Source organism: Nuphar pumila, chromosome 15 (assembly GCF_984573655.1).
Source record: "Nuphar pumila chromosome 15, dmNupPumi1.hap1.1, whole genome shotgun sequence".
Lineage (NCBI taxonomy): Eukaryota > Viridiplantae > Streptophyta > Magnoliopsida > Nymphaeales > Nymphaeaceae > Nuphar > Nuphar pumila.
In genome coordinates this window covers 25,636,658-25,652,622 of record NC_143263.1, presented here as the reverse complement: position 1 = coordinate 25,652,622, position 15,965 = coordinate 25,636,658, and the positions used below count along the sequence as shown (strand labels likewise).

General features: G+C 37.1%; 1 protein-coding gene across 1 annotated transcript in view; it reads right to left on the bottom strand.

The window, feature by feature from the left end:
* LOC149814871 (putative E3 ubiquitin-protein ligase LIN-1) overlaps nucleotides 1–15,965 on the bottom strand; it is a 50,336-nt gene that overhangs the window by 17,114 nt on the left and 17,257 nt on the right. Inside the window, exon 2 of the mRNA XM_089990437.1 lies at nucleotides 2,135–3,082. Within this exon, the coding sequence (XP_089846563.1) occupies nucleotides 2,135–3,082 (948 nt within the window). The remainder of the gene's footprint in view (nucleotides 1–2,134; nucleotides 3,083–15,965) is intronic.

Sequence of the window (15,965 nt, the reverse complement as noted above, 5' to 3'; positions counted from 1 at the left end):
ATCTATTCTTAGCATATGTTCTTCTACTCAATTTTTCATATTTTTTTTATGTGTTTTCTCTAACTCTTTTCCCTCACTTTCATGTGTTTTTTTTAAATTGTTAGTCATCATTTTTAGATTTTGTTAAAATTTTAATTCTTACACTAAAAAACTCATAAAATTTAATATTAGTCACTTTATTTTTAGTTTTTATTTGTGTTTCATTTTGATTCTCATTCAATTCTTATATATATTTTTTTAATATTTCTTGCTTCTCGCTTTCTATACATTTTAAAATACATTTCTCGCTTTCCCTTTTAGTCTGGCAACCTTGGTCTGTTCACAGTTTAATTTGTTGATTAGGCGGTGGGACTGTGGGAGGATCAGTATCTGAAGGGAAAGACAAATTACCAAATCATGCAAAGATGGACACGCAAGAGATGACGCAAGTTTGACCATAGGGACCTAAACTAAAATATGGATTTAAAACTCCAAATCGATGGCCCCATCCCTCAGCTCAATTTCCTCATCCTTCATGGCACTCACGGTAACTTCTGTACCATCGACTTAACTGCCATCATCATCTTCATCGCCAAATTATCTTTGAATTGACTAAGTGAAGTTGCCATGTGTATTCTGCTTTTTCGAGCTATTAGCCTAACTGTGTCATGCTAAGCAGTCCGTTATAAAATAAAAAAAAAACACACACATAAAAAGATATCTCTATAATTGGTAGAAATGGTCAAGAGATGACTGCAGTATGACCCTTTCAATGCTGAAATTCTGATGTCATGACAAGGGAAGGAAGACGCGTCTAAGGCCTCTCTGGATATACCAAGTTGACAAAAACAATACGTTTAAAATCGACCTTTTGTCTTTTTTTTTTTCATAGATCTCACACATACGGAGAAAGTCAATCATTTACTAGGATTGAAAGGAAAGACAGAAGAAAAGGCCGTTCTTAGGAGAAATGTGAACGTGAACGAAGGTTGATGATGATGGGAGCAGTGGCGTAGCTAGGATTCATGTGAGGGGGGGGGGGGGGCAAACAGGGCTGTAGCAAAAAAAAGAGGGCGCCCGAATTTTTTTTGAGATAAAAAAAAAATGACTACAATTATTAATAAAAATCTATTTCATATGGACAATTCAAACTATTTGCTGCAGTCAGGGCTGAGCTTGGACTGGGCTGGGCTAAAAAAATGGATAAAAATCTATTTCATATGGAATCAGGGCTGGGCTACGACTGGGCTTTAAAAAAAAAATTTATTTTTAACTGTGGGAGCAAAATTTGCCAAGTGAAGACTTAAGGAAGCATGGCAGGTAGGGGTAGCCATCAATTGAGTGTTTTATGCACACTATTTCAAATATAAGCAATATTTCAAGAAGCTTCTTGTTATTGCGTACGTCGCTCTCGCTCAGCTCATTATGGTACGGTCTTTGACTATTTATCCCGAATAATAAGAGAAATAGTTGGACCCCTTGGGGTCCGATCCGACTACTTATCTTTATTTTTGGGACAAATAAGCCCAGGCGGCTATTTATTCATGCATTCAAACACACAGGTTTGACCAGCCTTTGACGGATCTATATTGGGTCCAGGTCCTGTTCCGACAAGAAACCGGTTCGTGGCTTCCTCCTGGTAAGTCCAGAGTCCATATTCCCTGCCAAAAAATGGGTCTTGTGGGTCCCACACGTTTAGTCACATCTACTTAGCCAAGCCATCATTAGGCCGGACCCTGATCCAAGTCCAATCAAAAGCATCGACCTTAGGACTATCCGGTAAGCTTCGCTGTGGCAGTACCCGCGGGCTCCAACCCTGTCCCGCCAGACCGACATGGATCTACTTATCGGGTCCACTAGTGGAATCATATTACCAAGTAGCAATGAACTTGAGACAACTCGACGGTGGGTTCGAAGAGGCTCACAAGGTCCAGTCAGGGGCCGAGCCTGTGGGGATTCTAGGGGTACGCTGGCCTCTATTGGATCCTTTGAAACAATCAGGACCCAACCCTACCCGACTGCAACATGATCCACCTTCTTCAGTGACTCCGTTTCATACTTTTGAAGCAGACAGAGAAGGAATAAGGAAAAAGAAAATCGAAAAAAAAATAGAAAAAAAAAATAAAAACCAGAGAAAAGGGGCGTTCCGTTTTACATTGTACCGTCCGCCGCGCAATCCGGCGTCTCCGGCTTTGTCCTGCTCCGTCTCCGCTCCCGAAACCCTCATTCCTCTTCCTTGAGGAACCACCGGCACGAAATTCTTCTTCTTCTTCCTCTTCTCCCCTTTCTTCTCCGAATTCTCAAGGAATTCCCTCAAGAAGATGGCCAGAGCCCTTGTGTTACTGTCCAGAGCCTCCTCGTAGGCTTCCTCCAGCATCCTCAGCTCCCCTGCCGTCTTCCCTCTCATCCTTGACAGCATCTTCCGGCGACACGCCTCGTCGAATGCGATAGACTCGCTCGTGAACGAGAAATCCGTCGCCGAACATGATTCCGACTCTTCGTTGAGCTCCGGTGAGACTGAGGCGATGATAGCCTGCTTCTCCTTGAAAAACCAGTGGAGCAGCGGGAGGAGAGGCCGCATGAAGGATTTCTCCCACACTTTGGGCGCGAGATCGAGCCGAACCGACGACGGATCGGAGGCGAAGGCGTCAAGGAGGAATCGGGCGGAGCGGACCGGGTCGCGGCGGAGGGCGGCGACGAGGGCGAGGTGGAGGGAGGCGACTGCGCAGGCGTGGGTGTCGCAGTCGAGGTCGGAAAGGAGGAGCCTCTCGGCGCGATCGAGGAGCTCGATCCGAGAGTCCGGGTCGGTGGCGAGGATGGCGCGGTCGAGAGTTTGGGCCGCCAGCTGGAGGGCCGAGAGCGAGGATTCGGCGTCGCCGGAAAGGCGGCCGGCGAGGGAACTGCGGAGTCGGAGGCGGACATCCTGATGGGAGAGGGCTTCTTCAGAAAAGAACAACGCCTGGCGGAGGAAATTGGAAGCCGTGGAGAAGCTCATCGCGGCCGGCAGGATCGCACCGCCCCGGTTGGTGGTGGAACAGATAACCTGCTTCGCCCCACGGTAGATAGCTTTGCAGAAGGCTTTGTTTAAATGGCCTCGTAACCGCTAAAAATTATCAAAATACCTACACTTATTGTCACGCGTTCACACTTCTCTCTCTCTCTGGACACACCTGAATAGGTGGGCCAACCTGCATTGACACGGAGCGGCGATTGACAAACCCACGGTTCAGATTGGATCGCTGTAAGTTGGCCTTCAAATGAAGGATACATCACCGTCCGCGTCGGCTATGACCATCCGTTACACCGATACCGTATCCGTGTATGTCTGACCTTAATGAAAAGAAGAATCCAAAAAAGTGCTTATCCGTGGTCGAAGATGTATCCGAGTACCCGCTACTTTTACCGCGTCAATAAACGTTATTTTTAAATTTTCCTTTTTGAAAGCAAATACAACTCAAGGACGTTAAAACCCTTTTTTTGAAACATAGGTTTTATATTCAAATCTATAAAGACAATTTTGCATACTTACCCAAAACATAATAGTATTTTACAACAACAACGCCTTCATTTCAAAACAATTGGGGTCATCGATATGAACCAAAACAGAAAATCATATTGGGTCTTCCACATGAATCCTTCTCCTCGAATCATTTCTATCCAATGTCATATCCTCGACGAGGTTCAAAGCATTCATATCCTTTTCTATCATCTCCATCCAAGTCTTCCTAGGCTTACCCTGACCTCTTTTAACTAATATATTTTTACATTTCTCCATCCTTCTAACTAGAGCATCATTAGGCCTTCGCCGAATATGTCCAAACCACTGTAAACAATTCTCTCTTATCTTATCTTTAATGGATGCAACACCTACCTTCTTAGGTATCTCCTCGTTTCAAATCTTATCTTTTATTGCATTTTTACATATCCATCTAAGCATACGCATCTCACCTACACTCATTTTTTGAATATGATGTCTCTTGGCAGCCCAACATTCCGTACCATATAATAAAGTGGGCCTAATAGTCGTCTCATAAAACTTTCTCTTCAACCGCAATGGCATTCTACGATCGCACAACACTTCAGTTGCACTTTTTCATTTCATCCACCCAACCTTTATCCTATGATTTACATCTCCATGAATTTCTACATACTTTTGAATGATAGATCTCAAATATTTGAAATAATCATCCACCAGTATTTCTTGCTCACCAAGCTTCACTACACTCCCATTACTACTTCGTTGCTTACTAAACCGACATTCTATATATTTTGTCTTACTCTTACTCAACTTAAAACCTCTTGCTTCCAATGTCTGTCTCCATAATTCTAACTTAGCATTAACCCCAGCTCTAGACTCATCAATCAAAACAATATCATCAGCAAACAACATACACCATGACACATTTTCTTGAATTGATCTCGTAAGCTTATCCATCACTATAACAAATAGGAAAGGGCTTAAAGCAGATCCTTGATGTAACCCAACCGTTATAGGAAAATTGGTTGTCGCCCCTCCACAAGTGCGGACATTGGTTACTACTCCTTCGTACATATCTTTAATTATACTAATGTACTTGAGAGAAACACCTTTCTTCATCATTGTCCACCAGAGAACATCACTAGGTACTCTATCGTATGTCTTCGACAAATCAATAAAAACCATATGCAAATCTTTGTTCATCTCTCTATATCTCTCAATAAGTTGTCTAAGAAGATGTATAACTTTCATAGTTGATCTTCCAGGCATAAAACCAAATTAATTCTCCGATATCATGACAACTTTCCTCAACCTATACTCAATCACCCTCTCCCAAAGTTTCATAGTATGGCTCATGAGTTTTATACCACGATAGTTTGTGCAATCTTGTATATCACCCTTATTCATATATAGAGGCACAAAAGTACTCTTCTTCCACTCATTAGGCATCTTATTTGTCCGCTAAATCTTGTTAAAAAGATTTGTCAACCATTCTAAACATTTCTCCCCTAAGCATTTCCAAGCCTCGATAGGTATACCATCTGGGCCAACTACCCTTCTTGATTTCATTTTCTTCAAAGCCTCTGTAATTTTTTTCTTTTAAATCTTATGTATGAAGTCACGATTCATCTCATGAAAAGGAATGGAGAAGTCTCCAAGATCCTGAGCATGACTTCCATTAAATAGTTTATCAAAATAATCTTTCCATCTCTCCTTAATTTCCTCATCTTTGACTAAAACCCTTTGCATTTCATCTTTGATAAATCTAACCATACCTAGATCCCTCGATTTCCTATCTCTCATCTTTGCAATCCTATAAATATCCTTCTCGCCCTCTTTGGTATCCAACTTGTCATAAACCTTCTTATATACCTTGTCCCTCGCGTTTCGAACTACTTTTTTTGTTTCCTTCTTTGCTATCATACACTTCTTCAAATTCTCATTATCATAACTCTTACTTAGATTTCTATAATACTCTCTTTTAACCTTAATAGCTAATTTGACATCCTCATTCAACCATGATGTATCCTTACCTAACGATGCACAACTTTTAGACTCACCCAATACCTCTTTAGCCACCTTTCTCATGCCACCCGCTATCTTATTCCACATTGATTCTGAATCCTCCTCGAGACACCAATCGGCTTCCTTAACTACCTGTTCTACAAATATTCCTTGTTTAGCTCCTTTCAGTGCCCACCACTTAATTCTAGGATCTTTCCTATGTCTATCCCTTTTGCGGCATTTTCTAATTCTAAGATCTAAAATTAAGACTCTATGTTGTGTAGCTACACTTTCTCCCGGTATAACCTTATAATCAATGCAACAACCCCTATCCCTCTTTCTAAGTAGGAAAAAATCTATCTAACTAGTATTAACCCCACTTTTAAATGTTACTAGGTGAGACTCCCTCTTCCTAAACCAAGTGTTTGCTAAGATCATATCATAGGACAAGCCAAAATCTAAAATCCTTTCTCCTATACCATAGCCTCCATGGATACTCTCAAATTCATCCCTACTAATGCCTACATGTCCATTAAGGTCACCGCCGATGAAAAGCTTTTCTCCATAAGATATCCCTTGTACTACTCCATCTAAATCTTTTCAAAATCGATGCTTAATGACATCATCTAAACCTACTTGAGGTGCACAAACACTAATATTATTAATAATATCCGTACCTAATACTAATTTAATAAGTAAAATCCTATCACCCTTCCTACGGAGCTCAACTACATTATCTATAAACTCATGACTAATAACAATCCCTACTCCATTCCTATTCCTATTTATTCCTGTATACCAAATCTTATATCCCCAAGGTTCTATCACTTTTGCTTTCTCACCTACCCATTTGGTCTCTTGTAGACATAAAATATCAATCTTTGTCCTACACATAACATCTACTAACTCTACCAACTTACCAGTTAAAGACCCTATGTTCCAAGTGGCTAACCTAAATTTATGGTCTTCAACTATCTTCTTTACCCCCATCCGTCCATCAAAGTGAGGGAACCCTTGCCTATTTGACACCACACCTGAGCATCGATGTGACGCGTCACTTCTCGGCGACGACCTAGCAACCCTTGCTCATTTATCACTGCCTTCGGGCCTATAAAGTATAGCACATCGCTGGTGTGAGTTTTTTGAAAACAGTTTTAAAAACGATATTTTTATGTAAAAACATTGTGAAAGCCAGACACCAAAATTAATAATAACCGGCTCGTACGAGTGGTGGAGTCCAGGTCGATCTCAGGGAACGGAAAATACTTGTATTCAAATACACAAGCTAACCTACTTTTTATTGCAAGAAAATAAAAGAATAAATTAAATAATTAAATAACTAAGAGAGTATAGCTCTACGCAGGGGACTTAAACAAAATAAATGGTTTTATTACAGACCCTATAATTGAATTGAATTAAAAAAAAAAACTAATCTAAAAATAAAAGGGAAATTCTTCAGTGCTTGAGTCTTCTTATCCCCTTGGAGGCTTTGCTTTTCTTATTTGCATATCACTTTCTGATCCTCCTGAGGGGTACCTTGAGGGACACTTCTGAGGCTCCCTTAAGGGGACCTTTTAGGGATCTCAGAGGACTTTTCAGGGGCACAAAAAGGGTTTGCTCGCACGTCCAAATGCCTCCCTGCAAAACACGCAGCAAAAACGAAAAATCTACACAAAAAATAACATTTAATATGACAAAAAAAATCACAAAAATGTGAAGTAAAAACAAAAGCTACAATATACCACTAGTACTAAAAAAACAAAAGAACAAAGTGAATCAACTACAAAAATTGCAAAATTAACTAAAGAACTTAACTACTGATCTAACTAATGCAAGAAATCAAGAAACTACTCAGCCCTACCGATCAAGAGTGCTATTAGCCTAATATATGATATACTAACTAATCAATTAATCTTAGCAACACAAGTAATAAGAATTAACAATAACTAAATTAAGAAAAGTACACTAATGTCACATAATGAAGTATGTTGTACGGTATTTCAAAATATAAAACCTTAAAGAGTAAGAGTAACTCATCTACCTACTTGATCATGGCTAAAAAAAAAAATCAGTTCATGAGAAAAAAATGATATCTAATATTATAACTTACATGAAACAAGGACTGAACCAAAATATTAACTACCATATAACTAAACAACTATTGGAGATGCTAAAGCACGTCTATATGCTAAAATGTTCAACCCACTAAAAAAACTAAACATTAATTGAAAACTTAAAGCAATGTTGCTGGACTAACAACTAGCCTATATATAAATGAACACATGACCTACATATATAGAAATCTATTAACCTACTGAAACGTTGATGCTACACGACTAAAATGATTTAATGTAAAACTCTATGCAGTAGGCACTCTAACGACACAAAACGACTGATACAAGAAAACAAAAAAAACTAACGGATGTTCTATGTAGAAACCGAATATATAAAGGAAACTAACACTTTGTTGAAACAAATAACACTAATATGATCTTGAACATAAACTGGAATGGACTGACGCTACTTGACGTAAAAATCGACGTTCCAAAAGAAGAAACAGAAATGAAAGGGAAAACAACCAATCGGCCCAATGAAATATTCTATTTACTAGATCTAAAATTAATAAAAACTAAAAAATAAACATGCTGCAGATTAAATTAAATCTAATCTAAACAAAACTACACTAATCTGGAGAATAACCAACCCTATTCAATGTCAAAACTGAGAAACAGAGAAAACACTAAAACTATCAAAGAAATAGTATATGTTTTTTTTTCTTTTTTTTTTTTTCTGATTTTTTTTAGTTTTGTTTTCAGATGATGCTAGATCTATATGCAATGCTATAAACTACGTGAGCTAAATGAGACAAGAAGAGAGGCAAACCGAGATTTGTTTGCAAAAAAGGGATTGAGAAGAGGAAGATGGAGATTCCAGCTGCGTGCAAACAATCCTGATGAAGAGGAAGAGGCTGCCGATGAAGAAGGGGTTCGAGGCTTGATGAAACAGAGGGGGAAAAAGAAGAAGGGGAGAAGAAGAGAGGAGGAGAAATCGGCAATAGAGGGAGAGAGAGCAAGGGAGAGAGAAGAGAGAGGCAAGATGGAGGAGATGTGAGGGCTGTTGGAAAAACGTTTTCTCCCTCCTAAACTATACTATTTATATTATAATATTACGTTAAAACAAGTTTTTCAAAAAGGGTCCAATGATTTTTCAGCAATTTCCAAAAAGGTCTTTTGAAAAACATGTTTCATAAGACAAACTTCCTAAACTAATTAAAACTTGTACTTAAACTTTTTTAAACTAATTAAAAATTCCTAAACTAAATAAAACACTGAAAAACACAGGGCAAGCTTTGAAAAACACGATTTTCTAATAAATTTCATTTAAATGCGGTTTCTCAAAACTAGCGATAAAATGAGTTTTTAAAGCGATTTTAACTTGAATCATGCATAAAATAAGATGAATAATAATGCAAAATGTATGCATGACAGTCGCTCAGTAGAAAATGCCCAACGAAATTCAAATATTGGTTTATATTCATAGGGTATGACTAAGTTTTTATGCTGGCTGTCACTGACCTACCGCAACCCTCCTCCTTTAGCTGGGCTTGGGACCGACAATGTATAACTAAACAGTTATACACAGGCAAAGTTAAAACATAATAGTATTTTATTTTACAAAATTTATCTTATACAAAATATTTATCATTATTTACGTCCAAGAAAAAAGTTTCAAAATTACAGAAGTAGTCTCAGGTTCACATCCTCCTCACCGATCACTTCTGCCAAGACATCACTTGAGAATTGATTCAAGTAGTGGAGTGAAACAAAACACAATCTTAGTGTGATCCAACTACTCAACACTTGAGTCATGAGGTAGTAGCAAGATATCAAGTCAGTTTGAAAAGTCACATTATTGAAAATTCATTTTTCAAAATAGAAAGAGTCGGGCCTTGATTGGAAAAGAGACTTCAGAGTAGTCAACCTTGCTGAACCAGGGGTCGACCCTCAACTGAACTAATTGATTGTAAAAGAGCAAAAAAGAGTAGACTCTACATTCGTATGAGTCGACTTTCAAAACTAGACATATTATCCATAACTAGAAGAGGAGTCTATTATCAGCTCAACAAAATCATCAATCATAAACAACTAAGAAATTGATTCACCTAACATATGGGTCGACTCTCAACTTTAGAACATAACACTAAATATAAACCAAGAGAAGTCGACCCACCCAACTCAAGTGTCGACTCTCATAACAGAACATCCAAATCAAATGAAGAGGAGTCGACTAAACCAACATAGGGGTCAACTTTCAGAGTAAAACATAATACCAAGCATAAACCAATAAAAATCAACCCACTCGACTCAGGGGTCGATTCTCAAAGCATAACCCAAAATCAAAGAGGAGTCAACTCTCCCAATTTGAGAGTTGGCCCTCAGAATATAACATAATATATCATAAAAAAAAGTCTACACTCCCAATTTAGGAGTCGATCCTTAGTCTAATTGAATCACTAACACAAGAGTTAACTTTCTCAACTCGAGAGTCAACCCTCAGTCTAACAGAACCACCAACTGAATAAAAGAAGAATCACCCAACTCACGGGTCAACCCTCTCATCAAACAAAACATATTGAGAGTCAACCTCTCACAAAGGTATCAACCTCTGATTCCAGCAACCACCACACACACAAGGAAAAACTTTGAGGTATTAACTTTCCTACTTAAGACAAGTCGACCCTAAGTGCCCATGCACCGACCCTACAAACTCATGCCATATCTACTTACATGCATGAATATTTTATTAAATCTTTCCTTTAATTACTGTTGCATTACATGCTATGTCCACACACATTTAATATTATGATCCTGATTACATTCAAGAGGGCACCACTTTCTTTAAACTTGGGCATCACTGGGCCATTCAAGGAGTGTTTGTTAATAAATTTCATTTATAAAATCCTGACTAGTCACTGTGATGCTTGCACCAGAGTTCAGAATCCTTCGTCAAGGCATTCCTCTCCCTAGGACTAAGAGTTTGAGACCTTATCCTTCTTTCTGAAGTCAACATAGTTCTCTACTAGGCATAATGCAATAGCTTCACCTTTACCTTGTGTATTGGAATCTAGTATTGTAACACCCAAAATTTTTAACCCCAAAATTACGAGAATTATTTTTTTTAAATACTTTAAAATTTACAAAAGAAATCATTTGTTAAAAAGATAAGTTAAAAAGATTGGGCGAGTTACTGATCTATCAAACTATACAATGAATGAAATTGAATTTATCAATTGCATAAATAACTTAATTTAGCCCCATAAAATAAAAGATTAATGTTTATTAAAAAAATGCCCAAAAAGGAAAATGTTTGGCTCTCAACTTGCCACAACATCTCGCCATCGCAATGCATCATCAATCAACACCTACATGTAATTTTTAGGTTTAGACTCATCGAGCCCTAGTAGAAGGTACTAAACCAGCACAGGTAAACTAAAATCAATATACACAAAACATACTCCAATAAATCCAAACATCATTTTAGACAAACATCTATTTTAGATATACATGATATCACAGTTGCATAACAAAACTAAATTTTAGAAGCCAATAATAATTTTATGCATAGGTAAGTAAAAATACATGCACTTATCAATGCAGAACAATGGATCTTTCATGCACACATGTAACAAACCCATCTCAAGGATTCATGCCTCCATTTTGGGATCGTTGATGCATGATTTAATGCTATCATCACTTTCATGGCATGCATGATAATTGTAAAACATTTACACATTTATTTTAGGCATTGCATATGAATAATATTATGCATCTACACATTCACATGCCACATACTTTAAAGCACATGCATTTGCAATTCAATAGCAGTGTTCTTTAGTGATATGAAATAATAACAAGGTCAATGACATGTTTTATAAAATTTTAACATATGCATTTAAACATATATCAGCGTACTTATGCACATTAACATGCCAACACATTCATCAAAACAATATAAAAAAACCATGCTTCACATAATTAATCGGCCCATGCTTGGTTAGGGTCCAATTAGGTGAAATTCACTATAAGCATTTATTCAGTGGCATGCAACAATAATTCACCTAATATCATGCTTATTTAAAACTTAAAACATGCTTTTATGCGATACGATAGAGTATATCCACATGTTAATTTATCATTCACAACCAAGCATCACCATCATGAGTTTATACTACACATGACTTAACTGACCCATATTCGGTTCGAGACCCGTTTAAACAAACAAGTAAGGTTTTGTTTTATATAAGCCACCAGTTGAATCACAAAAGTGTGGCTTGCTTAAACCTGCAATAGGATGGCTTATCTTACTTGCACACATAAGGTCATCGACAGTGCCCACAGCTTGATTATGCTTTATTCAGTACAAAAAACTCAAACGAAGTTGTCAAATATTTATAAACATTTTTTTTTTGTTTTTAAAACAAGGCAAAACAAATAAACTTGTTCAAACCCAGTCCCAATGAGGACTTACTGTTCCTTAGTGGATTGGATTCAGGTCTGGTCCATTATTGGATCAGTCCATGAAACTACATCACCTGGTTTGTGCATATATATATATATATATATATATATATATATATATATATATATATATATATATATATATATATATATATATATATATATATATTATCACTGGGCTGGCCCACTGGAACCGTTTAGACCTAGTCCCAAGACTGGTTTGATTTGTTTGAACAACTCAGTTCCGGTCTCTTATATAAAATGATCAGACCCATGAACCTATTCACCACGATTTGCATAATATTATTTTTTTTTGTTATAATTGCTGAACCAGAACCTCTAAACTAAACAGGCCTAGTTCCAAATGGGCACCGGTCAGATCTTTTTTCAAAGGAACTAGGTTCAGGTCCGATCCATAAGCGGATCAGACCCTGGAACTATGCACAACGTTCTCTCTCTTTTTTTTTTATTAAAGAACATTTCATGCTGACCTTGGGCAGGTATATGGCAGCTCACAAAGCTTCCTGAATTTGATCTTCATAAACACATGCCAAACAATAACCATTTAATAGCCAATCACAACAAATTGAACCCAAGGGGGCAATTCAGCAACTCTTAAGAAAAAAAATTAGTTAATTTTATTAAACCATATTTTTTTTTGCACTGGACCAGATTCCTAGAACTGAACAGACAGTCCCAAACAGGGACGGTTCTGATCTGTTTCAAGAACCCAATCCTGGTCTGATCTATAAATGGATCAGACCCATGAGAAATCATACACAAAAAGACGTCGCAAAATACAGTAACAAGGGAAAAACAAGGTCTTTTACATATTGCACCAATGATTTCCATTGCAAAAAATACAACCTAAGTTGACAAGAAGATCAAAGAACATGAAAGGATATAAAACGTAAATGAAAACCCATTCTTAACGTGAATTGGTAATAAGAAGCAACTTAACATCAACTGTGAAAAATATATCACAGTATCAAAGTAAAGATTGTTTAGAGAAGGTATTTCCAAGAAAGAAAAAGGTAAATAAAGATTGTTCTTTTTTTTTTCAATGTGCCCCTCTTTTTTTTTTTTTCTTTGAGCTGACATCTGAAACTCGACAGACCCAATTCCAATAGGGATGGGTCTGATCCGTTTCAATAGCTCGGTTCTGGTTTGATCCCTAAACGCATCAGACCCAGGAACCGTCACATATCATCATCCCCCTTTCTTTTATTTGAAAATTCCTGCTAAGGCTGATCAATCCCAGCACTGATCTATGTGTGGATCAATGCCATGAAATGGTTTAGCACACAAAGTATGCTCGCACATAAGGGTCATAGTCTACATGTATCGGATTAGAACCCTCACCTCGATCATCAAAGATCATCGGATGCGAATTTGCTAGTTGTAGACTCGAACCGAACACCTTCGAACAATGGTTGTGCTTCCTCACCCAACGTCCACAACCCCACTTGTTAAAAACCTAACCGCACATGCATGCACATGAGAGAGACAACGATTAACGTGGTTCAACTTCTTTAGATTGAATCTTTTCCCTCATAAAATGACAGTCAACCTCAATATGTTTAGGGTTTGGGGTCAAGTGCTGGATTAATTTCTAGCCCTTGATCTAGATCAAAATAAATTTCTAAGTCTCAATGTCATTTTACTTTCCCTTTCTTTTTTTTATATCTTATTTATTTATATATCTTTTTTATAGCTTAGTATACTTTATACTTTATACCCTATTAGGTATATTATGCATACATATATACATACTATATGATATCACATGAAGGGTCTCCATAGGCCTGGTTGACCACCCCTATGGAACCTCTCTTTCCTTTTTGCAAAATATAGCAATTTTCTTGCTTGGCAAGCAAGTTGACTAATTCAATTTTTTTTTAATTCATTTATAATTTTTTCTTTCTTTCTTTTCTACTTCTTTTTCTATTTTGCGCATGGGTCCAGCCCTTGCTGGACCCTTCTAAAGCTCTCCTAAAGGAAAAAGTGTCACCCCCCTTGGGCTTCTTTTAAAAAATTTGGTAAGTTTGACTTTTCTCCCTTTTTGCCTTGTTTTTGGTAACTTTGATTTTAACTTGAATTTCAAGTTGATTTTATTATTATTTTTTATTTTTTCTATTGACAACTTTAAGTAGGATGCCACATAGGATGGGAGGGCCCACCTATGGACTCCTACCATTTTATGAATTTCAATTTATTTTTGAAATCCATTCCATGAAATTCAAGTTAAATTCTTTCTGAATTACATTAGAAATGCCTTGTAAATTAATTTAAAATTCATATAAATTCTAATGAATGTAATTTAAGTAATTTCACACCTAAATAAATTTCATTAGTTTATTTTCAAAGATTTAAACATTTAATTTATTTATTTTCATTAATTCTACTAAGGTGAATATCCAAATTTTATCGAATTATGACCCAAATTTCCAAAAGCTTTAGGCATGTAGGGTTAAACACATTTTAAATAATTTTTTATTTTATTATATATTTTTTATAAACTTCCCAACTAACCCTATGAATCTACTCAATGCATATCTAGCTAAAGGATTTTATAATTTAAAATCCATCACAAAACATAAAAATTCAAAAAATCCAGAAAAAGCCTTAAAAAATTGCCAATGTTACACTGAGTCTAGGAATTGACTTATCTTTTCCGCAGTCAACTCTCTTCAAACAAAACTAAAACAACATAGTAGAGAGTCGACTCTCCACTGCAAAAGTCGACTCACATCCTGCAAAAGTCTATTCACAACACAAAGGAGTCAACTCACACATCAAGAATTCAATCCCTTACCTCCATGAGTCAACCCACAACAAAAAATATGTAATAAGTATGAAACCCATGCATATAACCTCCAACATCAACCAGGTAGGGTCCCATAAACCATATCACAACCTACCAGGTTGGATCCCTCAGATCCTAAGCTCAGCCACATCAATATGCACACAAAACATCAAAAGAAACTCACTTTGACTCAGACCACTCATGAGTCGACTCATCAAGCAGCACGAGTCAACACAACAATACTCAGGAGTCGACTCATCTATTTAGGAGTCAACTCATCATGTTTTCGAGTCGACTCTCTGAATACAGGGAGTTGACTCTCTATCTCCAAAACCTATTACCGAGTTATGAAATTGAGATGAGTCAACCCTGATTAGCAGGGGTTGACCTTCGGGGATAGAGCAGAGGTATGACTATGAAAGAGTCGACTCTTAACTAGTAGGAGTTGGCCCAAATAAGGCCAAACCAAAAAATCCCAAAATCAAAACAACTTTTCAACAGAAATACATAGATTCTTGTCATAACCATGAGGTAAACAATTTCAACATATATTTTTGCGAGAAACAAACTCATACTTGGCATTTAAAGCTAATATCCACTTAAAACACACATATGCTTTTAAAAAACCCATTTTCTAAACATACAACAGTCATGGGCATAATTTTTTTTTTGAAAAAGCTCAAACTAAACATAGTTGAACGATTTCATAACCTACCACAAATTTCTTGGCAGAAACATTCATGATATACACACAAAACTACATCCCAAACATGCCAAGAATTCATCTAAGCTAGCATGATTTCAAATAAAACTCTATCTACATGCTTACATGCCCCTAGAGTTTCATGGACACTACAAGAAAATTGTTAATTAGCGACGGAAATTTGTGATGGATTTTTTCCGTCGCAAATTAGCGACAAATTAGCTAGAGAAAACTTTTTTCATGAATCCGTCGCTAATTAGCGACAGATTAGCGATGAAAGTTGTTTCATCGCTAATTAGCGATAGATTAACGACAACAATTTTTCGTCGCTAATTCTCAATACAAGAAAACCATTTTAGCGAGGGATTTAGCGAGGGAATTTTTCCGTCGCTAATCCTTCGCTAATTAGCGACGGAAAAATTCCCTCGCTAAATTTCGATTTAAACTGAGCGCGAAATTTTCCCTCTCTCCTCGTTC